This window comes from Pogona vitticeps, chromosome 2 (assembly GCF_051106095.1).
Source record: "Pogona vitticeps strain Pit_001003342236 chromosome 2, PviZW2.1, whole genome shotgun sequence".
In the NCBI taxonomy this organism is placed as follows: Eukaryota; Metazoa; Chordata; class Lepidosauria; order Squamata; family Agamidae; genus Pogona; species Pogona vitticeps.
This window is the reverse complement of record NC_135784.1, coordinates 188,778,605-188,805,785: the sequence shown is the minus strand read 5'-3', so window position 1 is coordinate 188,805,785 and position 27,181 is coordinate 188,778,605. Positions and strand designations below refer to the sequence as shown.

The window sequence follows — 27,181 nt, the reverse complement described above, 5'->3', positions numbered from 1 at the left end:
GAGGCAGAGTCTGGGTGAGGCTGGGCCGCATCAGATTTTCTGCCAAGCGGAGCAAGAGCCTGAGGAAGCCACCCAGGAGTTTCGTTAGCCTGGCTGGGGCTCCGAGGAGGAGGAGGAGGAAGCACCACTGGGTGCTGAGGCAGCCGCTGGCCAGGCTGGTGCTGGGGGTGCCAAGAGAGAAAGAGAGCCAGAGAGCCGCTTCCCTGGAAGAGGCGGCGGCAGATGCTGTTGGTGGCCTGGGAGGTGCTCTTCAAGCACAGGCTGGGAGCGAGCTCTGCTCTCAGGCATCGCTCGGTGGCAGCTCAGGCACTTGGGGGAAAGGGCCAGCAGCGCGCCTCGCTGGCTGTCCCCCAAGACAGCACCTCTTGCACTCTCCATCCGGAACTGCAGCCTGTCAGCTGACAGACAGACAGGCTGGCTGGCGGGCTGCAGTTCCGGATGGAGGGTGCAAGAGGCGCTGTCTTGGGAGACAGCCAGCGAGCAAGGCGAGGCTTTTTTTTTTTTGACTCTTGACAGCAGAGGACGTGTGGGTGCTTTGGGGGGGCAGGCAAGGCGGGGGCCACAAACTATCATCCGGTGAGCCACAGATGGCCCCCGGGCTGCATGTCTGAGACCCCTGATTTAGTGTTTCAGAACTGTTCCTATGAAAAAAGGAAAATCCCTCCAGTTAATAGCTGAATGATGCACACAGCCCTGAACACTCTAAAATTAAAGGCAAAATGACTTTCCTCCCCATGCCGTGCTACTCCGTTGCTAAGAAAAACTTTAGAAAGATGCCTTTCAGCTTACCTCTTATCGACAGGCAACGAAGCAGTACAGAACCGGACAGAGATGGGGAGATCCTCTTTGTTCCTTTGCCAGGTCTTGGGACGATACCGCAGCATCACTTCATCCACCTTGCAGAGGGGGACAGAGTGAGTCAACAAGGCTTTCCCCAGCGTCTGATGCTTCGGTCTGCAAACCCAAGATAAGGGACATGTTGATGCCTTGGAAGGATCTCTTTTTGTGTGTGCATGAACTATATTTTTATTCAGCCACCCCAGCTTGCTGCAGAGCTGGTGGCCACGGGGAGGAATTTCCTCCCAGCAATCTTCCGCACTCTTTGATCGATACGTTCTTTTCCTTCCTGAACATTCCACATTTATTTTACCTTGAATGATCTGCTGAAACATGGTGTACTTTTTTCTTTCTTACTGGATGACTGAAGTTGTTGGTTTCCTGCCTTTCTATGTGTTTAATGCTATATTGTACATGTATACAATACATGTGGGTGTATTGGCCGGGTGGCCGGTGGAGCTTCTAGAAGACAGAAACTTTGGAAAAGGACTAGAGATTGTGCTCATTCATAAAGACCTGCAGTCACACAATAGATAAGTTGATACTAGAGGATGGTGCTGTGGCCCCAGCACTTACCCAAGCTCTCCCCCTCCCCCCCTTGCTAGTTTGCATCCTGGGGGAAAATGGATTTCTTGGAATAAACTCTCCTATTCTGCAGTATTTTGCAAAAGGCTGTGGGCCGTCTACAATCATTTACCGCACCTATGTAGCATCTTGATACCTGATGTCACTAGAGCCCTTTGAAGGGCGACATATTTGATCCCGTACTCTTCCTGCTGCAATACCGCGTGCACACGGGGTTAATCCCACAAAGAGGAATGTGAGTCAGTAGAATCACAAGTGCTCTGTTGCCACTCACATGATGACGCTAGTCTTATATGAAGAGTTGCTGCTAAGGAAGGTTATCTCAATGTTGACATCTGAAGTTGTTCTCTGCTGTAAATGAAATTCCACCAGACTATGGTACACTAGGCAAGAAAGAAATCACAAGTGATTACAGAGCACTGGATATCTTTAATATCAGTTACTAAAATAAGACTGCTGCTAGTTTCTTTATAAGACTGTCCAGGATTTACTTAGCCCCAAGGGCAGGTTCATTTAAAACATATAGGACAAAGGGATGCTCTTTTTGGAGAATGCCCACTGTAAAATATTCTTAACACTGCAGTTAAAATAGTGGCTGTTACTAGACCCTGAAACATCTGGCTCTAATGTCCTCGCCAGGCTTCATGTTGCTGTCTCACTAGGTTGAAGTACAAGGAGGAAGTAACACAGGATTCCTGGTCCACGAAGGGGAAATCAAGGGTACATTTTCTAAAAAATGAATAATGAGTAACACAAACCGACTACGGATGTAGATTCACTTATTCCATTCTTGCTTGCAGATAAAAACCAAACAATTGTGAAACTTTTCTAACAGGTGGATGAAATTACAATTATCTTTGCGCATTTTCCATATTTCAAGCTTTATCATTGGTGAAAAATTCACAGGCAGGTTTTGCTTAAAAAGCTTTTGGACAGACATCTGTATTTTATGCAGAATACATAGTTGTTACACTTCCTTCCTTTTTCGTTTGTTTGCATGCTTGCTAATGATGCTCTGACCAAAAAAAAAAAAGAAAAGAAAAGAAAAGAAAAAAGAAAGAAAGAAAGAAAAAGAAAAGAAAAGAAAAGAAAAGAAAAGAAAAAAGCATCTATTGCCAACTTTGGTTGATAGAATGTCTCACTGTGCCAAGACACCCTTACACCCTTTTAGTTGAGGATAAGAAAAAGTGTGAGTAACACTCAATGAATTTTAAAGCTGGCTAAACTGTTGCCTGTTTGATAACTGCAGGATCAAAGTGACCACATGCATGTGTGAAAGAATTACGAGAGACATGACACCACAGACAGATGTTTACCATCATGTTAAACATAATACTTTCCAATGAAGTCGATTCAAACATTCTGTTCCCAGTCTTAAAGAAAAAAGAAACAAAGATGGTTTGTGACTACACTGGAAAGTACTAGGTACATTTGGCTGCAATTTGAATGGCAGGCTTTATTATGCCTGAAATCGCACCTGGTGCTCACACAGGGGCTTTGGATTGGTTTGGGAGTTCACGCTTCATACTAGATGCAATGCAATTCCAGTCCACAGCCCCCTCCCCCATCTTCCCTTCCATCATCTGGTCCCATCTCTGCTGATCCTTTTATGGGGTGTAAATATGGAAAATAATAATGATGATGAGCCAGTGAGAAGATGATTGAGTAATCTAGTGCTAATATTATACATCTAAGACATATATATATTTTTTAAAAAAATAAAATTAATTTAAGAAAAAAGATTAAAATGGAGGACCATCGGGGAAAAGGAAATAAGGCAAGGACAAGTTCGCCTCAGTCCTCAACATCACCCTCCGACTGCCTACATCGGTGAAACATCACCTATGGACACCCCCACACATACCTTTACAAGAATGCACTACAACTAACCACACAGGAAAAAGCCTGTCTGAATCATTGCAGCTTGAAAAAGTAGAAGCGCCCTCACGGGAGAGAGAAAAAAACATAGTTGAATCCAAAGAAATTAATAAGGTTTTACAAAATGGTGCCCCCCCCCCACTATCTCCTTTCAGAATTCCAAACAATATTTACTGCCTGGGGGTGCAGGTTCATGGCACTACATGTAATTTAAATTAATTAAAACTTCCTCCCCTCCTGTATTTTAAGTTCCAAGTCTCCCTAAAAGCCCAGGACAGGGTGCACCCTCCAGCCGCAACCTGGTGGATGATTTTTGGTGATTAAGGGGCTTCTCCAAGATAAAAGGGAGCCCTAGGTAGCCATGGAACTTAAGGGTGGGGATAGGAAGCTTTAATTAATTTAAATTAAAATTTACCGGCGCCAGATGATGATACCATCACGTTCCATTGCATAAGTTTACAACAGGATGTTGACTTTTACTGTACTTAGAAAACATCTCAAAGGGTTTAATGTCTGTGACTTTCTGACTTTTAAGCCAACCTTGGATGACATTAAGAAAAAAACATAGATTCGCTGGATTACTCACCACAGTAAGGTGCTGATGCAGCAGTGGCCAGGTAAACCTTTACCTCTGCAGGCATTTTTTCCATGTTGACTCCTCCATTGTTTAATAGTCCTACCACAAGAACACAAGAAACAGTATGGAATGCCAGGACTGGACTGGACATTATTGATTGTTCTGCAGATGTGGAACGTGACACTGGAAACCGAATTTGGCGTCTTGAATTTTCTCCTCCTACCCTCTGTTTTTCCAACATGCTGAGACAGACTGACATGGCTAAATCTTACCTGGAAGTTAAGTCATGGCAACTGGACCTCTTTCTTGTTAGGTTGAAACGTTTCGCTACTCATCCAAGCAGCTTCTTCAATCTGAGGAGAGTTGTTAGGAGATCCCTGATATATCCTCTACATTGGGTAATCGCATTTCTGCAGTCCTTCTCCACCCATTGTCATGAGTCCTATTTATCATGCTGCCCTTTCATCCATGTCCAGAAGGATTAGGGACACACACAAGAAAGGACACTGTTAACTATCTTCAACGACCCATGTCAATGGGTGGAGGACGGCAGAAGTGGGATTATCCCTCAACCCCAGCCCTTTGTCCTGCTAACGAGCCTATTCAGACCAGGGAGTTGTGAAATCAATGTGGAGGATATATCAGGGACCTCCTACCAGCTCTCCTCAGATTGAAGAAGCTTCTTGGATGAGTAGCGAAACATTTTACCTAACAAGAAAGAAGTCCAGTTCCCATGACACAATTTCCAGATAACCACACCTGGATGACTGAGAATCTTCACAGATATGACTAAATCTTCTGCCTATGAATGTGAATATTACAGTTAAAGCCACAAGAGTTGGATTTGGACCACAGGACTGTTCAGATCAGATAACTGCAATCGTATTTGGTTCAAACTTTTATGGAAATTCCAATTGGATTTTTAACAGTTGTGAATGAGACTTTGAATTCCTCTTTTATCCTCCAAGTAAGGTGTGAATATTTCCCTAAGATTTGATTTCTGTCCCGTCTTGATTGTGCCCACATGTAAAACTCTTGTTACTAGAATTTTCACATCTTGAATAATTCTGACACTGCTGTGTTGTTCAGAGAGAATTAACCTACCGATTGTAGGACAGGACTGCTGAAAAGTATTTAGACAGTCTAAGCAGTGGCCAGCTAAGAAATCTTGGTAACTGGAACAAGGAAACGCCATCATGGGGCACGAGTCCTGCAAGGCACTGATGTAGAAATGCACAGCCCTCATGTGATCACAGATGAGATAACTGTAGCCTGTAGGAGGGAAGGAGACTGCATTAAAAAAATCACACCACAGGAAGCCGAGTTAGTGGCAAAGCCTACAGGTACGTGGCCATAGTTGCTACTAATTTAGCAATTCAGCATAAAGAAGCAGAGATGGAGCTTATTAGATTCACAAAATATCAGTGTGAACTCTTGGATTAATGCTAAGGGTGCTCCAAGGGACCTAGTTTCTTTCTAAGGATACGTATGATGGCCAGATTGTCCCAAGCTGGATCAGACTAAACAGGGTTGCTTTGAAGTGCAGCGTGTTATTTGGTGTGATCCTTAATCCACATGCAAAGATTAAGTAGTTTCAGAGCAGGAAAGTGTATTGCACTTCAACCGATGCTATTCAGCTTTCCCCCTTTTTTAAAATGAAAGGAAAAGAACTATTTCATGCTGCATCCCCTTGTGTCTCCCCCTCCATGGAGCATCAGGGGAGCCGTAACGTTTACATATTTTTAATTTACCTGTAACTGACATTGTGCCCAGCTGGCTTGCCAACCTATCAATTCAGGACTGGACTATAAGGATTTCAAAACAAAAATCTCCAAATCCTTTTCTGATTCCCCCTTTGTGGGAGGGGGAAGGGGAAGAAGCTTTCATTTATCGATAAGTGGATTGATCCTCTGGTGGCTTAAGTGAAGTAGGGAAGGGATCTGCTTGGTTTGATACCAGTGATCACATATGCCAGTATCAAACCAAAATGGAGAGATCCTACCCACACACATACCAAAAAAAAGTACTGTAGTTCCCGACAGGGACCCAGAAAGGCGTGTGTAGGCAGGAGTAAGCGTTGGGGTGGTTTATTCATAAAGGTGCTAGGAAAAGGAGCAAACCATCCCATTCATAAAGTTGACCTAACGGTGGGACCAAGTCCCACCTGGTCGCACCCTAGATCAGAAATGATTCTGTACTGAATTAAGGGTGCCTCGAAGTGTCGGTTTTTCTAGTACCGGTAGCTGAGACATGGTGACACCACCACCTACATCACTGAAGCTAGGATGAAGCCTTCTTAAGATTTACAGAATAAATAAGCATAAAAAATATACATCAGTTTACTAAAGGGCAAGATGAAATGCAAAATAAATCAAAATTAAAGACAAACACACAGGTTTATATTTCACATTAAGCAGTTTTAACTCATTTTAGTCAGGCAGTATTCAATTTTAACTATTTTAAAGATTTTATTTACCTGCTTATAGTTATTATTTTGTCTCCTGTTAAGTAAATGTGTCCCACTGATCTAAAGAGTCATTATTCCTGTCACAAGTTGCCCAATTAATGCAAATAATGCAAAATCATGTGTGTTGTTACTCTAGGACAGATATTACTTTTCTCTTTTTCTTAAACACTGTACTTCCCTTCCCTCCCCCTTTTTTATTATTAATATCCTTGATATACATTTGTTTTTTTCCCCCCACTCCTGGGTGCTGTCAGAAACTACGGAAGAAAGCTCTTGGCTTGCCATGTGGCAGATCGAGGGACATAGGAAGCTGCCTCACATGGACTCAGACTGCTGGGCTATCTTGCTCAGCAGTGTCAACACGGACTGGCAGAAGCTTTGCAAGGTTTCCAGACAGCACACAGGATTTCCAAGCCTGACCTTGGAGATACCAGAGCTCATATCGAGCATCTCCTCCTTGCCAACAAAGCACATGCTTTACCGCTGAGCCACGGCCTCTCCCTACTTGCAGTGGGTATGTGTCAAACCCCTTAGAGAGAGCTGGAGAGCACTTCCTTGATCCCGGGATAAAGATCATGGAGGAACTTCATTATTAGAAAAGTTCCTGTCCCTTAGAAGTGTTTATTATGACAAGCCAGAAGATGGAGAAAGAAGACCCTTGCCATACTAGGCCGTCCCTGCAGGAAAACCAACAGTACACCCAGACAGGATTTTCTAATTGACCTCCTAATTAATTCTCCCTTATTCTTTGAAATCTGAAAAGGGCTGTGTGACAAATGACTTCAGGAATGGACTCCTTTGGTGATAAATCCGAACCAGTCTCACCAGATGATATGAAACGAGGACATCCAGGCTGATCTTTGCCTCCATTGATGTAGTAGTCAATGTGGCCCACAGGTATTCGGATACCAAAATCTGAAAAAAAGAGAGAGAGATGGTTAGCATTGCTCTTTTTTTTTTAAAGGTTCAAAATACTGCAGACATTCAGAGCAAATACATCCTTTGTGAGTTGCTATTCCCCCCCACCCCACCGCAGATGCTTTCTCTTGACTTATCCCTTTTGTTTTTATTGCAAATGGTCACCAAACTTTACTGCCATGGCCTAAACTTACTCCTTTTCACTCTTCTCTAATCTTTCCCTTTCTCTTCCCAACATTGTCTATTTTATGTTGCTTTCTTCTTGGGTGGGTGGGGAGCTGTTGCTAAAAGAAATTATGCAGAGCAAAGCATACACTATATAAAATGGGCATGTTGCTTAGCGTAATAAATCATATTAGAGTAGATCCATTGAATCAGTGGGGATCTGATAAGTCAGCTCCTCTGTAAATTCAACTGATTCCAATGGGCATATTCCAGTTGTGACTTTAGCATAGTGGATCACTGTTTACACAATAATAATCTTGCATGCACTACTACTGGGTATCAGTAGGAGGAGGGCTTCACAGCCTAAGGTGATTGTCCTCTGCCACTAACCTCTTAGTAAAGTTCTTTTTCCCACCTCTGGCATTTGAGACAAGCCCCCATCCCTCTTCCTGTTTTGTTTTGTTTTGCTTCCATTGTTTTTTTTTCTCTTTCTCTCCTGACACAACTCCATGCAGCAGGCATGGAAGGATGTCTCCATCGCATGACAAAAACTATGACTCCTCACTTTTTCCTTTTATTCTTCTGATTATATTGCAACTGTAAGTAAATAAACCTTTTTTTCCTACTGCAAATGCTTCTAGAGTGATTTCTTATTACACAAAGGGCTTGTCCTGTTAAAGGGGGTGATGATACTGGATTGCTTTCTCCACATTTATTACTTTCCTTATGAAAGGAGAATAACCAAAAGTCCCCAACAGTTACAACTAGAATAGGCCTATTTCAATGGGGACTATATAGAGGAGTTGATTTCTCATATTCCCAGTCATTCAATGGACCTAGTCTAGTACAACTTTCTACACTAAAGAATGGGATGTAATCCAGTAAGCAATCTTCTGCAGCATCTCTGTTAAGAACATGGAGAGGAATATAAAGAGCAAAACGGACAAAGTGAGAGTCCTGCTTAAGAGCTGAAAGCTCCTATGTTGAGATGAGATGGTAGAAATGATGCATCACAGGGAACAGGCCATTCTTGTTGGCTTCTTCATGAAACCCAAACGGTGTCCCAAGGGAAGCAGACAGAGGGCAAGGGAGCACGGCCTCAGTGGCACACATCAAACCAGCTTACTATCTGAATCTGTATGAATGGCTTCCACAAAGAGAGCATCCCCGGGATCTAGGCGTTCCTCACGACTGGCTCGGGTGAATTTGGGCCCAGCAGGATCCAAACCTGGTAAACGATGGAAAATAATAATATATACAGTACATATTACAGTATTCCATTACCAGCACCGTTAATGTCTTGAAAGCACAAGTGGCTCTGCTAGATAAAAGTGTTCATGGCCTGATATCAGCTGAACCTTCAGCCTCCGGACTCCAAAAATAGGGCTGAGGCTGACTTCTGGCTTTATGCTGGAAACAGTACAGCCTCATATCACTTTAAATATTAAAAACAACATCGAGTGAAACACGCTCTTGGTTCTTTTTCTTATGTATAGCCCAGGAACATAGGCCATTTGGTGCTGGGGGAAAAACAACAACTTAGTTCTCCAACGAATTGCAATCAAGTGTTTTGTGTGTGTATATGTGTTACATGCTGACATAGCACCTTAATAGGGTTTTCAAGGAAAGTGAGATATTTAAGAAGTGGTTTTACCAGTTCCACTCTTACAGTGAGTTTCCACGGCTGAGGTCTAGACTCTGTTCTCCAGAGTCCTGGCCCATCACTCTATCTTTTTTTAAATTTAATATTTTATTTAAATTCAACTAAAACATCGATATACAAAAAACAGAAACAAAGAACAAAAGAATAGAAAAACAGGGAAAAAAAAAGAAACACACACACACAGAGAGAAAAAAAAATCCTTCTACAAAACTAAGCCCTCCCCCCTTTGGAGTCAGAGACTCCAGCCTTGTTAACCCTCTGCTTTCCCTGGTTTGGTTTCCAGTGTGTACTGAATAGATATGCATGTATAGTGAAATTTGCCCTGTGCTCCTGTCTTCCTCTGGGCCCAAGAGTATATTAGTTCTCAGCTTTGTTTTACATAATCTCTTGGTTGTTCCCGTAGTGCTTCTGATAGTGTGTCTAGTTCTGCTATGTCCCATAGCTTCTTTAACAACTCTTCTATCGTTGGGGTCTCTTCGCTTTTCCATTTTTGGGTCCAGAGTAGTCTAGCTGCTGTGAGTGTATACATTAAACAATGCTTCATTTTTTACCATTAATTCCCGGCATGCCATTCAATAATGCCATTTCAGGTTTTACAGTATATCCAATTTCTGCTGGGTAATTTCTTTCACTGTTTCCCACACCTGTGTCCAATAATGTTTGACTTTTTCGCATGTCCACCACATATGATAATAAGTTCCTGCATTTTTTAACACGTCCAACATATATTACTGTTACCCTCTGACATTTTTGCTAGTCTTACAGGTGTATAGTGCCATCTATAAAACATTTTGAGGATATTTTCTCTAAGATTTGCTGGTTTGATCATGTTATAACTTTCTTTTCACATCTTAGTCCAATCATCAAGACCTATGTTATATCCAAAAAAGGTTTGCCCATTTTACCATCATCTCTTTCACCCTCTCATCCTCTAAATCATATTCTAATAAGTATGTATACTTTTAAAATTATTTTTTCATCAGTATATATCCACAGTCTGTCCACCTGTACTTTGCCCTCAAAGAAATCCACAGTCCTATCTTTTTTGTATCTTGATTCTAATTTCACCATTGACCACCAATCAACAACTACACCCAATTTTTTAAGCTCTTGTTTGTCCTTTATCTTCTGTTCTTTAGTTAACAGATTTTCATATGTGGTCAGAACTTCTTTCTGGTTCAGCACTTTTAATGTAAATGCTTCTATAGGCGCCACCCACAATGGGATTTTCTTATAGGTTTGTGCTTGAAATTTTTGCCATATTATCCCTAGGGCCTTCCTGAGGATATGTTCTCCAAACTGTGAGTGTTCCTTATGTCTCCCGTACCATACATATGCGTGCCATCCCATTTTTAGATCATGTCCCTCCAGTTTCATGAGTCTTTGATTTTCTAAGGTTATCCATTCTTTAATCCAGGTCATAGTGCAGGCCTTATAATACAGTAACCAATTCGGTAGGCCTACTCAACCTGGGAATCTCAAATCTTTCTTACACAAACATATTTCGGAAAATCTCATCTGTAGTTACTTGTTTCTGTGATAAAATAAATGAAATATTTTGCAAGCCAAGAATCAAGTTTTGCTGAGATAAGGTTCTATTCTGCATGGTTTCCCAATCCTCTGGAGCACAGGGAATGAATGAAGGAGAGAGGCATCACTCTCTTGCTCTGTCACCAGTGGAACATCACCGAACACAAATCAAGACCTAAGAACAACACACAAGAAGTAGGAAATCTTTTTCCAGTTGAATCCCTCCCTCCAATATTTCAGTGACTGTCGTGCAGAGACAAAGAGAACTACTACAACAACCAGAGCAAAGAAACAGAGGAGAAAACCTAAAGGAGAAAAACAAGAGATCTCATTCAGAAGATCCAAGAAATCAAAGGGAAATTTAAGCCTAGATTAGGAATGCTGAAAGACCAACATGGAAACACACTATCTGACTAGGAAAAATAAAGAGAAGGTAGAAACAGTACATTGAAGATCTACAGTATACAGAAGAAATTAAAAGATTACAGGCTCCTTCAAAGAGGAATCCAATGATGGAGAACCTGCAATTCTAAAAGGTTAAGTGAAAGCTGCTCTGAAAGTACTAGGAAGAAACAAATCACCAGGAGTAGATGGGATGCCAATAGAACTATTTCAAGCACAGAGACTGAATCTGTCAAATACTAACAAGAATATGCCAACAAATGTGGAAAAAAGAACAATGGCCCACAGAATGAAAACGTTCACTATATATTCCAAATGCCAAGAAAGGAGATGCCAAAGAGTGCAGCAACTCAAGTGCTCAAGGTGTTGCAACAAAGTCTTGAATGGAGCAAGAAATGCCTGATGTTCAAGTTGGATTCTCAAAAGTAAGAGGCACTCGAGATCATACTGCAAATATCTGCAGGCTACTGGAGCACATTGAGAAGTTCAGAAGAAGGTATATCTGTCTATGCTTTATATGCTACAGCAAAACCTTTGACAATGTAGATAATGAGAAAGAGAAACTACAGGTTGTTCTAAAAGAAAAGGGTGTGCCTCAGCACTTGATTGTCCTGACACATAACTTGTATTGTGAACAAGAAGGTACTATTAAGACAGAATATGGAGAGACAGAATGGTTTCCTATAGGCAAAAGTGTCAGACAAGAGTACATTTTATCTGTTCAATTTGTATGCAGAACATATAGGAAAGACAGACTAAGATTCAGATGGAGCGGAAATTGGTGGAAGAAACATCAATAATTTAAGATATGCAGATGATACCATGTTATTGGCAAAAAGCAGCAATGACTTAAAACAGCTTTTAGAGAATATGAAATAAGAAAGTGCCAAAGCAGCATTGCAGTTGCATGTTCAGACAAAAATCATGATGACAGAAAAACTAAACAACTTTTACATTAACAACGAAGAAACTGAAGTAGTTAGAGATTTTGTATCCTTGATTCAGTCATCAAACCAAATGGAGACTGCAGCCAAGAAATCAGAAGACTGAGACTCGGAAGGGCAGCAATGAAGGAACTAGAAAAGATCAAGTGTAAAGATGTGTCACTGGAAGCCAAGATCAAGATCATCCACACTCTTGTATAACTGATCACCAGAGATGTTGGCAAGTCTTCTGTTCCAAGTCCCGAGTCCAATTCTGAGTCTTTGGGTCTGAGTTCCAAGTACAGTGGTGCCTCGACTTACGAATGTCCCGACTTACGATCATTTCAAGTTACGACCAGCTCCGGCCGCAAAATTTTGCTTCAACTTGCGACCGGAGTTTTGAGTTATGATCGAAAAAAAAAGGCAGGGGGACAGGTGGGAAATTCAAATTTGCTAACCGTTGGTTGGCGAAGAGGCTGCTTCTTTGTAGCTCTTTTGCCCTAACGGTTAGAGTGTGTGCATTGGAGGAGGCTTCGGACTGCCTGGTGCTGCTTTCTGCTTCTGAGTAAGTACATTTACAGCGTTTTGCAGGGTGGGTTTGGGCTGGGGGCGGGTTATGCTTCTGTGCTGTGATGTTGTTTTGTGTTTTAGTGTGTTTGTTTTTTCAGCCCCAACGCGTTCGGATGGGGATTGCTGTGTTGTTTATTTTTGGGGTTTCCCCCCCGGCCCCAGAGTGTTCCGATAGGGCTTCCTCTGTTTGTTTTTTTGGGCAATTTTCCCCCCAGCCCCAGCATGTTCCGATGGGGCTTGCATAGTTTTTTTGGTTTGGGCGATTTTTTTTTTTTTTTTTGGCCTGGACGTGTTCTGATGGGGCTTGCATTTTTTTTTTGTTTCTCTGTGGTTTTTTTTTCTGGCCCCAATATGTTCCGATGCGGCTTGCAGTGGGGTTTTTTTGGGGGGGGGGATTTCTTTTCTGGCCAGAATGGATTAATTGCATTCCAGTACATTCCAATGGGAAATTGTACTTTGACTTCTGACCATTTCGAGTTACGCTCATCATTCCAGAACGGATTAAATTCGTAAGTTGAGGCACCACTGTATAAGTCCACGTCTTCGGGCTGGAGTCCTGAGTCCAAAGCCTAGGATCCAGGTCTTGAATTGATGGCCCCTCCCCCTGGGGGGGACACATGTGCAGACAGGAGGCCTGGAAGGGAAGCCGGGCCAGCACATGCACTTGTAGAGACAGGGGCAAACTTCCCTTCAGGAGCTGGTCCCCTGCCTCTGTGAATGTGAGCAGCTGGGTGGCGGGTGAATGGACAGAGGAAGCAGCCAGCTCCTGGAAGGAACACAAGGCCTGTTGCCTCTAAGGCAGGCAGTGTCGGCAGCAGCAAGAGCAGTGCTTTGGCAATGCGATTCAGAAAAAATGGGGCCAATTCGTGAGCCGAGTCTTGAGTCTTTCAGAAAAACAACAAAATCCAGACCCTGAGTCGAGTTCGAGTCAAGTCACCAAGTCAGACTCCATAGTGAGTCCTGACTTGCGATTCTCCATCCCTGTGTGGGTGTGAAAGCTAGATGGTAAAGACAGCTAACCGGGGGGGGGGGGGAATGATTTATTTGAAATCTGGTGCTGCAGGAGAGCTTTGTGGATACCTTGGATTGCCAGAAAGATGAACAAGTGGATCCTAGATAAAACCAAGCCTGAACGATCTCTGACTTAAAACAGAAACTACCAGTTTAGCTTTCTATAAATTAAGTTACAAGAAAGCTCTCCGTAAGTCACAGCAGGGATAAATACAGACTAAAATATTTGGATCCCAGAAGCTTGCTAAACTGTGGATTCGTTGCTTCTCCTTACCAGTAATCCTTCCCAGGCGGCCTTCATAGAAATGGCCCACCAGGCCTGCGACATGTGCTCCGAGACTCACGCCAATAATGTGGATAGATGCCTCCGCCACGCCTAATGCCTGAAAGTCAGAAAAGCAAGGATAATCTGTGGCATTTCAGAATTTCTTTCTCAAAGCCCTTCCTCACTACTTAATCAGGTAATTCTTCAGTGTAGGTATTTTAAAATAATCCCAGGACTCTTAGCAAACTATTACTAATTACAATACCTAGCTTCATGTGTTTGACTTTCTATGCCCATTCTACTCAATTATCTACCTAAGTGGCAGACAAAGCCAAAATTAAGACAGCTTTAAAACCAACTGTAGTATCTTGTATGCAGTATATCACAGAAGTGAGTACATCCCCTCACATTTCATAAATATTTCAGTATATCTTTTCATGTGACAACACTGAAGAAATGACATTGGGTACAATGTAAAGCAGTGAGAACAGAGCTTGTATATGTGGTAAAAGCGTTCCTTAGAACTGCCTTTACACAAAACAGAGAGGGATTCAGAATGATCCGTCCCTATTGCCAGCAAAATCGGGTCCTGTAATTTTGCTCTAGGCGACTTCTCACTCTTTCACCCAAGTCCGTCCCGATTTTAAATAAACAATGTCTAGGAGCTCTGGAAGATCTAATCTTCCTTTCATTAATCTAGGACCCTAATTTGGTAGCGTAAATGCGGCCAGATCAAAACAATCCTAGTTCCAAAATATCCAATTTACTACAGTAGCTTAGTCTAAACAAGGAGACAGCTTACAGACAATTTGTCTTTTTATATTTTATTACAAAAGATATCATTTCAACAAGCTCATTTTAATGTCATTCAGTATTTCCAAATTATTTCCAAAATAACCCCCAGCCTTAGCCACCAGTCATTTCCTCTATAAAGTGAAAATAATAAACAGTCTAACTATATCTTAAACTAACATTCTTACACAGTCTTCTGATTAAAGTTCTGCCAGACGCATCTCTCTCCGTGTGTCGTCTCTGGCTGTCGTGAAAGCAAAACTCTTCCCCCATCTCTCTTCTCCGTCCTTCTCTCTCTTCGCCCATCTTTCTTAAATTAAGAAGTTATGTCCTTGTCCATCGGAGTTGAGATAAGATAAGGGTCAGCTTGCTCTTCTTAACTTTTTTTTTTTTAGCTGGAGAAGAACTGACCTTGTACATTTTTCTCTCTAATTAGCACCTGGACACAAGCAGATTTCTAGCTTTTTCGTTGCAGCTCTGAAATAAATCCTATGAAATACAACTCTATTCTATTTTCATAATCAAATTCATGACACGCCCCCCCTTAAATATACAAAATATAGGACTATTAAAGTTCTTATTTTGTTACTAACTTAACATTTGATTATGAAAGGTTAACCAGACTATATGTGAACTTACCATTATCTTAACCAAGTATTAAGCTTATCAAAGTAATATCTCTTTACTCATAGCTAAGTACATCTCTATGAAAAATACAGAAAAAGAAAACAAGTTAATTAATTTTAACCATAAATTCAAGGTAACCATATTACATCAGCATACAATTTTCAATGATCTGTTACATTACGTTCGATTTTTTTCCCCACATTGTTACAATTAGAATTGTTTTCAGATCTGTTTCTATACATTTTTAAACTATTTACATGATACATAACTGGTTTCTTGGATGAATTTAACATTTTCACAAGATAATTCACATTTCCCACTTTTTGTATGATTTCCCCTGGACCTTCCCAAACTACTTCCAATTTTGAAGGTCTGAGCGGGTTTAGTACAAGTACCATATCACCCACTTCAAACTCTCGGTGACGGGCCTTCTTGTCATGATAGTATTTTTGTTTTGTACAATCAGTCCGTTTCCCTGTTCTTTGACAGTAATTACAGGTACTAACGTACTCCTTGACGGTTTTATAAATTCCGGGCCAATAAAAATGTTGTGAAATCTGGCTTAACGTTTTTTGGATTCCCAGATGTCCGCTACTTGGATTATCGTGGGCCATTTGTAGAATTTTTTCCCTATACTCTGTTGGAATGACTAGTTGTTGTACTGGTTCCGCCTGTTCGTTCGATTTTGGGGAATATTCCCGGTATAACAATCCATTTTCCCCCCACAAAAAGAATACTTTTTGTTGTACCGGTTGTCTGGCGTAATCGTCGGCTTGTGACCTCAAAGAATCTAACGTAGGGTCTTCCATCTGCTTCTGTTTGAATACTTCGGATCCCATTGTTACAGGTAGATCCTCTGGTTCTGTTTTTGTTTTGGTTGTACTATCTAGTTCGTCCTCAAGGTGCTGCTGTAGCTGTGCTAATTGTCCCTCTAAGTCATCCTCCAAGTCTTCTTCAGTTGGTACATATTGCATTGTTTTGCTTTGAGACCTTGTTACAGCTTGTATCGATGTGGATTTTTCCGTATGTTGGTGATTAAGAAACGCCAAGTCGTTGCCTATCAAGAAATCGGGTTTACCTTCATGCACTAATAGATATTTTGCGCCTCTCCAATTTTTGTAGCTAATTTGTACGTAGACTAATGGTACGAATCTCTCTATTCTCCGGATCCATAAGTTTTTACTGGACATCTCAGGTTATTTAAGATTAGTTCCGAATCTACAAACTGTTTGTTGATTGACGAGATATCTGTGGCGGTATCCCTAGAGGCGTTTATGGTTAAATCTCCTGTAGAAAAATGTAGGGTTACCGGTTCCGAAAAACTTTTCAGTGACCAATAAAACTGCTCCTCAGGTAGAATACTACTGGGATCTATCACCAAAAATTTCTCCCCTGAGGGTGTCTGTTGATTTACTGTCGTTGAAACTTGAGCTACCCGTAAGCCCATTATTCTTGGCACAATCCTTGGCTCCGTTGCTTGCATTTCACTAGTTTCAGAAAAATTTGGATTGACTCCTCCTTGTCTCTGGGGTGGCACATTCCTTAGTTGATTAACTACATGTGGTTCTGCTGGTAACTCTTCTGGTATTTCTAGAGATGTTGCACTGAGATAGTTGACCTTCGGGGTTGTTGATTTGTATTTCCGTTGAGCTGGTATGGGTGCCTTCTCGAATCTCCTTGGTGCTGGTAAGGGTGTCTGCTGAAATCTCCGTGGGGCAGGTAACGGGGTTTTGCCAACTGGCTTCTCCTCTTGATTAGTTGATCCCGCCAGTCGTGGACAATCCCTTTTTAAATGGGCTCCTCCGCAATGGAAACAAGCCAAAGGTGACCTAATCTGGCAAGTGTCCATGCTTCTTCGCTCTCCAGCAAAAGACTGTCTTGGTTCTGGAACCACTGTTTTCTTGGCTTCATATTGGTTCTGCCTCCTAGGCACTTCTGGAATAGGCCTTACTCTGGTAATAGGTTCACTCTGCTTAAAGGAAATTAACTCATCGGTTTTGAGTGCCAACGTTTGGAGGTCTGCAATTTTTCTCCAATAAGCTACTCTTTAACTCTGGTGGTACTAAATTTAGAAAATGTTCTATATACAGTAGCATTCTTAAGTCCTTGAATGTATTGACCTTGGCAGCCTCTAACCAACGGTCGCCTAACACCTCTATTTGATCAGCAAGGGCAGAATAACTCATTTGAGGGGTCTTCCTCAATTTTCTAAACTGTTGCCTTAGCAGTTCTGGTGTAAAACCTCCTCTTTGGTAAACCAAAATTTTAAACTGTTCCCAAGTTAAATTTTGGCTGGAACTTCTTGCTAAAATGGTGGCTAACTCCCCGGAAACTTGAGATCGTAGAAGTTTTAAATATAATTGTGTTGGCACGTTCAGATCAGCACACGAAAATTCAAAAAGTGATAAAAATGAAAAAATGTCATCGCCCTCTTGGTAATATGGTAGGTTTCTCCTGTCAATGTTAGATATTGAGTCTCTGGCTTGTTGTTTCTCAGCAATTTCCTTCTGTAAAATCTGTAGTTTCATTTCGTGGTATCTTCTTGCTTGAAGTTCACTAGCTGTGTGTGCATTCACCCATTGTTTCTGGCAACCCAGGAAGTCTGCCATCATCAGGGTAAGCTGTTCTTGCAACCTGAGACTTATATCCTTTGCATCTACTGGACTGCTGCTGGCCTCTGCTTCAGCTGTTCCCCTCTGGGTGATTATTTCTCCTGTTAGCAGGTCCTGCTGAGTTGGAACTTGTTCCGCCCCAGTGTACTGCTGTGCCTTTCTTGGCTTCACTTTAGGTTTAACAACTTCTGGATTTGCTTCTATTAATCTTTGGGCATCTTCTTCATCCTCTGGGTTATCTACTTCCCAGTGTTCCACTGCTTCCAACATCTCCTTATCCACTGATACTTCAGGCAGTGAAAACCGACTGCTAAAAGCCATTTTTCCTTTCCCCCCCCCTCTCCCTGCAGCCTTGGCCGAAGCACGGGAGGAGCAATAAAACAATTAAACTGTCAGCTTTGACTAATCCTACTTTCCCTCCAGGAAATCCTTTTGGCTCTGGCTTGGGGTAGGAAATTTTCCTTTTTTAACTTTATTTAATTACTTTTAAATTCCTTTTATTATCCTGGCTGCTCCTTATAGACTCCTGCTACACTCAAAACAATTTTGCCACTCTGTCACCTGAGTGAATCGAGTTGGCACTTTTTAAACAACACAATGCTTGTTCCTTAGAACTCTTAAGCCACTGGCAGAATCTCTCCTTGCATCACTTTAGCCTGAGCTTTCTGCATAGGAGTCTTCTCCAGTCACAATAATTTACAACCTTCCCTGCTTTGCTCTGAAGCTCACGCCAGAGAAGTTTCTCTTGTCCTTTATTCAGCAGTGTGTATCTGCTTACTCACACATCTGCCTTCATAAAACAATTACCAGCGCTAATTCAGCCCTTGAGCAAAGCGCAACCCAAGCTGCAACTCTTTAAGCTGCCAGCATGGCATAAACACAGCACATGGATTTGTATCCAAACACAGCCACCATGGCTTGTAAATCAAATCCCATCTGCCACTATACTGTAAACACGGCACGTAAGGCTCAGATCCCAAGATGCCACCATGTGGTAAAAGCGTTCCTTAGAACTGCCTTTACACGAAACAGAGAGGGATTCAGAATGATCCGTCCCTATTGCCAGCAAAATCGGGTCCTGTAATTTTGCTCTAGGCGACTTCTCACTCTTTCACCCAAGTCCGTCCCGATTTTAAATAAACAATGTCTAGGAGCTCTGGAAGATCTAATCTTCCTTTCATTAATCTAGGACCCTAATTTGGTAGCGTAAATGCGGCCAGATCAAAACAATCCTAGTTCCAAAATATCCAATTTACTACAGTAGCTTAGTCTAAACAAGGAGACAGCTTACAGACAATTTGTCTTTTTATATTTTATTACAAAAGATATCATTTCAACAAGCTCATTTTAACGTCATTCAGTATTTCCAAATTATTTCCAAAATAACCCCCAGCCTTAGCCACCAGTCATTTCCTCTATAAAGTGAAAATAATAAACAGTCTAACTATATCTTAAACTAACATTCTTACACAGTCTTCTGATTAAAGTTCTGCCAGACGCATCTCTCTCCGTGTGTCGTCTCTGGCTGTCGTGAAAGCAAAACTCTTCTCCCATCTCTCTTCTCCGTCCTTCTCTCTCTTCGCCCATCTTTCTTAAATTAAGAAGTTATGTCCTTGTCCATCGGAGTTGAGATAAGATAAGGGTCAGCTTGCTCTTCTTAACTTTTTTTTTTTAGCTGGAGAAGAACTGACCTTGTACATTTTTCTCTCTAATTAGCACCTGGACACAAGCAGATTTCTAGCTTTTTCGTTGCAGCTCTGAAATAAATCCTATGAAATACAACTCTATTCTATTTTCATAATCAAATTCATGACAGTATAACAGTGTAAATGTGCTGTCCCCTCAAAAAAATGCAACACATAGGAATTAATGTTTAAACTGCTGGCAACAAAGGTGAGTACAGTGGTGCCCCGTATAGCGAGGTTAATCCGTTCCGGATTAACCTTAGCTATACGAAAACATCGCTGTGCGGGTAAGGAAAACCTATTGGAACGCATTAAACTTAGTTTAATGCGTTCCAATGTGTGCAAACTTACCCGTCCAGCGATGTTTTCGCGTCCGGCGGCCATTTTGGAGCCGCCGATCAGCTGTTTGGCGGCTCCAAAATGGCCGCCGGAGCCCCAATCGTCGCAAAGCGAGTGCGGCGATTGGGGCTGATCCGTATAGCGATCCCCAAAAAGGGATCGCTATACGGATTTTTCGTTAAACGGTGCACTCGTTAAGCGAGGCACCACTGTACAATCCTAAGTGACAATGTCCAAACTGGGCCCAAGTAGCCATTTTCCTTCCCTGGTGTCATGAGACCTGTTAGTGTCACAAGTCTTGGGTGTGAAGGGGGAGCAGGTGCTCTCACTCTCACTCTCTCAGACTGGTCACTAGAAGTTCCACATGGCACCTCATGGTAATGATGAACTATTTGAAAAAACAAATTGTTGCTGTACATAAAGATGGCCTAGACTATAAGACGACTGCCAAAACCCTGAAACTGAGCTACAGCATGGTGGCTAAGGCCATGCAGCGGTTTAACAGGACAGGTTCCACTCAGAACAGGCCTCACCACGGCCAACCAAAGAAGTTGAGTGCTCGTGCTCAGCATAATATCCACAAGTTAGCTTTGGGAAATAGACGTATGAGTGCTGCCAGCATTGCTGCAGAGGCTGAATGGGGTGGGGGTGGGGGTCAGCCTGTCAGTGCTCAGACTGTACACCGCACACTGCATCAAATTGGTCTCCAGGGCTGTCGTCCCAGAAAAAAGCCTCTACCAAATATGATGCACAAGAAAGCCCGCATACGGTTTGCTGCAGACAAGCAGACTAAGGATATTGATTTCTGGAACCATGTCCTGTGGTCCGATGAGACCAAGATAAACTTATTTGGTTCAGATGGTGTAAAGTGTGTGTGGCAGCAACCATGTGAGGAACACAAAGACAAATGTGTCATGCCTACAGTCAAGCATGGTGGTGGGAGTGTCATGGTCTGGGGCTGCATGAGTGCACTAGGGAGCTACAGTTCATTGAGGGAACCATGAATGCCAACATGTATTATGACATATTGAAGCAGGGCATGATCCCCTCCCTTTGGAGACTGGGCCGCAGGGTGGTATTCCAACATGATCACGACCCCAAACACACCTTCAAAACGATCACTGTCTCATTGAAGAAGCTGAGGGGAAAGGTGATGGACTGGCCAAGCATGTATACAGACCTAAACCCTACTGGGCATCTGTGGGGCATTCTGAAATGGAAAATGGAGATACGCAAGGTCTCTAACATCCACCAGCTCTGTGATGTCATCATTGAGGAGTGGAAGAGGACTCCAGTGGCAACCTGTGAACCTCTGTTGAACTCTACACCCAAGATGGTTAAGGCAGTGCTGGAATATAATGGTGGCCACACAAAATACTGACACTTTGTGCCCAATTTGGACATTGTCACTTAGGGGTGTACTCATTTTTGTTGCCAGCGGTTTTGACATCAATGGCGGTATGTTGTGTTATTTTGAGGGGACAACACATTTACACTCTTCTACAAGCTGTATACTGACTGCTTTACATTGTAGCCAAGTGTCATTTCTTCAGTGTTGTCACATGAAAAGATATACTAAAATATTTATGAAATTTGAGGTGTACTTAGCATTGATATACTTCTGTGATATACTGTATATGATATTTAAAACTTGTTTTGCACTCACAGAAAATACAAACTTGAAATCCAGTAACTGTATTCAAAGTTTTCCAGAAAATAAAACAGAGCAACAGAACACGTTCCAACAACTAAATGCTCTCAAACGTACTGTATTTAGAATCAGTACAGCAAAACTATATACAAAACAACCAATGGGAGGCAACAGATAAATGGGCAAGTGGGTAAGAAGGAAATAATCAGCCAGCCTTTGTTTGCAGATTTTAAAGATAGCTTTATAGTGACCCTGCCTCCTGCAAATCTGGATGGTTGCAGTACAGCAACCTTAACAAGGTGCTAACAAGTACGGATTGACAAATTCCTCCACTCTGTCTGCTGGTTCTTTTGTGATCCACTACTGCAAATTCATCCAGGGAAACCCAATTCACAGGTGATCACTTCACATATTTCCTCTTGTGTAGTTGATACGTCAAGTCACTTAAGCTGTCATGATGGAGATTATGTTATGGCATACAAGTTAAGCCTAGAAAGCTAAAGCAATTCTTTTCATGTTCTCTTAATCATCAGGAAAAGAACAGCCATGTTTTGTATTAATAATCTTTAGAATAATGTTGAGGGGCAGCACTTCCTAAATTCCATTACAGCAGTCAGGCCTAGGGGTTACAGAAGCACAGACTGATAAAAGGGGGCCAAGCTGTCCCTAACAGCTGAAACTGGAAGAAAGCACTGCTTGTCACTGCAATTACTAATTTACCCAGGACCAAGGCAAATACTTTGCTCATAGTTTTGTGTACGGAAGAAAAGATACATTCAGCTCCTCCTTGCGTGCTGGAGAAGAAGGAACGTTGACTATTCTAGATCCAGCACCTCTTCCTCTGTTTTAGCCAAATTCACTGACTCAGAAGTATATTTCCACCTACCTGCAACTTACGGATAAAACTGGATATTTCCAGTCCCAGCTTCATAACATTTCCCACAGCAATCGGATAAGCTGCTGTGGCTCCATGAACCCAGTCAACAGCTATCACATTGGCTTGGGCCGCCCGTATCAAAGTCTCAATTAGCCTATTTATCCAAGAGGGCTTTGTGCCAAGTGCTCTGAGGAAAGACAGACAAAAACAATTGGATGTGTGGGGTTACCTCCTTTTGCAATGGAAGGGCGAGACCACAGGTTTTGACATCCAATAAATCAGCTCACTCAAAATTTATTCACCAGTGAAAGTTCACTTCCCATTTAAAATTTTCTCACCAACTAAAGTCTGATTCTCAGATGGTTTAAAGTTGTCTTTTTGTGTGAGGTCACAGTCTCATACACTTATTTATTTAATTTATTTATTTATTTATTTATTTGATTTATACCCCGCCCATCTGGTCTAAAAGACCACTCTAGGCGGCTTCTCATACTTATGCAGCAATCATGGGGAAACACATTCTGTAGACAGATGCTATGAATCAAAACTAGAAGTTACTGGAAAGTGTGAGACTAATAGGTGGACCACTTCTTGGATGCACACCTTAACATGGTGAGGGGGTTTGATCATCTCAGAGAAGCCAAGAGTGATGTCATCAGGAGGCTAAATTCTATTACAAGCCTGGGCTCCTAGCAGGGCCACCCAAGGCAGAAAGTAAGATGTGTCCACCCTTTTCAAGAGTAATGACTGCATCAGCAGAAAAGAATGGATAGTTCCAATGGTGATGGGAACATAGAAACATCTGGAAGGCAGCTGCTGAGCAGGAGCTACTGAGTAACTAAAGGTGACACTGGTGGAGGTTCTTCACAGTCAACAGCAGTGTCACTCAGGTAAAGTTTTCTTAGTATTGTGCAGTGGAAACAAAGGTAAAGCACTGCTGAACCTTTCTTGCCTTGAAAACCCTATGATGAGCCAATCCAAAATGAATCAAGAGATAGTGCTGGAAGATGAGCCTCCCAGGCTGGAAATAATCTAGCTACTGAGGAAGAGTAAAATACAAGTTCAAATAGCCCTGTAACTAATGACACAATTAGATTAAAGCTGAAAGGACATCTATTGGCTGATGTGCATAGAAGTGAAAGGAAAGTCTGATGCTGCACAACACACACAATTGGAACATGTATGAATCAAGGTAAACTGGAACTTCTAAAGCAAGAAATGGAATGTTTAAACATTGCAGTGCTTGATGTTGGTGAACTAAAGTTGACTGGAATAAGACATTTGCAGTTAGACAACTACAAAGTGTTTTACTCTGCAAATGATAAATTCTGGAGAAGTGGAGTGTCTCTAATACTGAGGCAAGATGTAGTATGGGCAGTTGAGGGCTATAATGCAATCTTGGACAAAATAATATCAATCAGACTTCTGGGGAAAACCTGTCAACAAAAAAATAATTAAAGTCTATCTATGCTGCTACTACAGATGCTGAAGAAGATGAAACTGAAAGCCTTTATACAAGCATCCAGGAAGAAATCGATCACACACCAAAACCAGACAGGTTTATAGTCATAGGCGAGGAGAACACAAAAATAGGCAACAAAACAGAATTAAATGTTGGAAAATTTGGCTTGAGTTAAAAAACAAAACAGGAGAATGACTCAGAATTCTGTGAAGATAACTATCTGCTTAGTGCAAATACATGCAATGAAGGATGACAGATTTCTTTGAAGAGCAATCATATGATGAAGAACTTGTAATTCTAGAAAGTGAAGGCAGCTTTAAAACCACAGGGAAGAAATAATTAACCGGGTATATGGGATACTGATGGAACTATTTCCAGTGAGAGAGGCTGAATCTGTCAACATTCTAAAAAGGACATGCCAACAAATATAGAAAACAAACAAATGAATAGAAAATTGGAAAAAACATCAATAATTTAAGATATGCAGATGACACAAAACTGAGTGGAATAGCTAATGTGCTGAAAAACAGAAAAACAATTCAAAAATATCTTAATTGGCTCAAGCACTGGCTGGAAACAACAGAATTAAATTTAACAGGGACATTCTATGTTCTACATCTCGGAAAAGGAAATCAAATGTGTCACTGGAGACCAAGACCAAGATTATCCACACTCTTGTATTCCCAGTCACCATGTATAGGTGTGGAATTTGGACAGGAAAGAAAGCTAACAGGAAAAAAAATAGTGTTGGAGGAAAGCTTTGTGGACACCCTGGAGTGCCAGAAAGACAAACAAGTGGATCCTAAAGTAAATCAAGTCTGAACTATCTCTGGAAGGGGGAAAAATGGATGAAACAATGGTTGTTCTGCTTTGGGCACATCTCAAATCCGATAATGCTGGGAAAAATTGAAGGTAGCAGGAAAAGAGGGAGACCAAATAAGAAATGGTTTGACTCTGTAAAGGAAACCACAGGCTTGAGTTCACAACAGCTGAGCAGGGCAGTTGGCGACAGGACATTTTTGGAGATTGCTCTTTCATAGGATCAGTATAAGTTGGTGGCAACTTGATGGAATATAACAACAACAACAACAACAACAACAACAACAGCAACAACAACAACAACAACAACAACAACAACAACAACAACAACAACAGTCAGTGAAAGGTATATTCTTCTGAAAGCAGAAGTGAGATAATTCTGTACTATGAAATATCTTGAGTAGGGATGGGCATTGTGACGGCTGTGATGATGTCACCTGCCTGTCACTGCTATGTCTGGAGTTTATCTGCCTATGGCAGGACAGGAGGTGGGACTTCAGTGGGTGGAGTTAATGTATATAAGGGGGGAGTGAATGTAGTGAAGGAGATTGGGGAGATTTGGGAGATTTGGGAGGTTGGGATGAAATAGAGTGTTAGGGCCTGTTTATTCAAGTTATGAGGTACTGTGCTAGAGTAGGTCTGAATGAGAGAGTGATTGAGGGGGATACTTTATTTTATTGATTGACATATTCAGTTCATATATTGATTTACCTTATATTAAGTTGTACCAATAAACAATAATTTTTATTTTTAAAATCCATACCTTTGTCTGAGGAGTCAGATATATGTGTGTGGTTGGTGGCAGCGTGTTAAGAGAAAGTGTGAAGTGGCGTCCCCTCTGTGACGTATGAGGAGGCGGTCACAGGCATGAACCACTGGTTTGGTGGTTTGGCACAGTCCATTTCCCAGCCAAACAGTTGATACAGGAAGAGGCAGGGTGGGGCTCTGCTGCTGAGCGGGCACCTGTTCAAGAGGGCAGGATGCCAAACCGTGGATCAGTTGTTCAGCTGAGAAATGAATTGTGCCAAACTGCTGAATCAGTGGTTCACGCCCATCTCTACTCCTGAGTTCAACAACTGGATGCCTATACACAGTCGAGAAGCTTTTACTGGAACTGGTACCAAACACCTACTGTAGACATAAAACCTGAAATATGTTGACTTCGGCCACAATAAATAAAATCATACATAAAATGTAATGTACAGAGTCTGCACACAGCAGTTTCAAGTGAATAGATAAAAAAAACCCCACTCTTGCAGAATAAAAATTCTCCCTTGTGTGTGTTCGTGCCAGCAGCTGATAGTCAATAATTACTTGGTTTTTGTTGAAAACATTAAATAACAATTAGTTTAGAAACACACGTAAAACAGAATGAAACTCATAGTTTTACTCATAAACATATTGCTATTTGCTATCTCCCAAAGGTTTAAAAAAATGAAAAAAAATTACCCCCTTCCAAATTCCTTATGTCATTTAGGCCTAGGGAATGTTTGTCGCCATTTGTTTTTAATGCTGGCCACTAGAAGGCAAAAGGGGGCTTTTAAAATTCAGAATCTTCATAGAAAAGAAGTGGGGGGGGGCTATGGTGCTTTAAGGTCTGTGATTGCAGATGTGCATTCTCCAGATCTCTGTAGCTTGCCCACCCCTGCTCTGGATGGTCACCACACAAGACAAGATATAGAAAACTGCTATTATATATTGTTTTGATTGGTTTTCTGCATCCATTGTTCAGATTATAGCAAACCTGGAGTCTCATTTAATTGCTGTAGCTAATAGCATTTCATAGACATTTCTGCTCTTATTTTTTTTCTAATATTTTTTAAATGACTTTTGTATTATCTCACATCTTAGGATTCCAAAAATCAATCATGTCCTTTTGGAAGATGTACTTAATTTTATTAATCCTGAACTTATTACTAACCAATTGCAGTAAGTGTCCTGAGTTCTAGTGTGATAAGGAGAGAGAAAATGTCCCTGTATTTGAGCTGCATAGTAATCCTTAATATTGTAACCTTTATCATGTTCTCTCCATCATCATTTCTTCTAAATAAAAGGGCTCAAACTGTTAAAAATCTCCCTTGCACTGAACTGTTCCAAGGGTCTGATAAATTCACAGTGCAGTCTTTGGCTGACAGTAAGATACTATTGACTACTGAATATACACAGTTGCCAGAATATAGTTGCTATGCTGGCGTAACCTAAAATTTCAGTACAAATTCCAATGTATCTTGGTTGGTATATGTGCTGAAAGTTACCAGGGCTGAAGTAGGAGCAGTATGCACTGAAAATCTTAAACTCTCTCAGATCCCTTTCTGTCCCATAAACCATGGTTCTGTCACTTTGGAACTCCTTCCAGAGAAATATACTGTCCTCACTCCAACCTTTTAGGAGAATCTTCTTACGCTGTTGTAACATAAAATTATGCCTATATAAGTGTACCAGATATTATGCCCAGGCAGCCAGCATTGTGCAATTTGATTGTGCAATTGAACGCACATTTGCTGTCATGGCTATTGCACAGCATGC

At 41.6% G+C, this 27,181-nt stretch overlaps 1 protein-coding gene across 1 annotated transcript in view; it reads right to left on the bottom strand.

Annotated features, from left to right (window-relative positions):
- The window catches only part of PLA1A (phospholipase A1 member A), a 45,461-nt gene that overhangs the window by 5,246 nt on the left and 13,034 nt on the right, over positions 1-27,181 (bottom strand). The window contains exons 3-10 of the mRNA XM_020789576.3: positions 22,384-22,561; positions 13,801-13,909; positions 8,554-8,655; positions 7,170-7,259; positions 4,982-5,149; positions 3,887-3,976; positions 1,697-1,805; positions 790-954 (exon numbers count right to left, since the gene is read on the bottom strand). Of these exons, the coding sequence (XP_020645235.3) occupies positions 790-954; positions 1,697-1,805; positions 3,887-3,976; positions 4,982-5,149; positions 7,170-7,259; positions 8,554-8,655; positions 13,801-13,909; positions 22,384-22,561 (1,011 nt within the window). The remainder of the gene's footprint in view (positions 1-789; positions 955-1,696; positions 1,806-3,886; positions 3,977-4,981; positions 5,150-7,169; positions 7,260-8,553; positions 8,656-13,800; positions 13,910-22,383; positions 22,562-27,181) is intronic.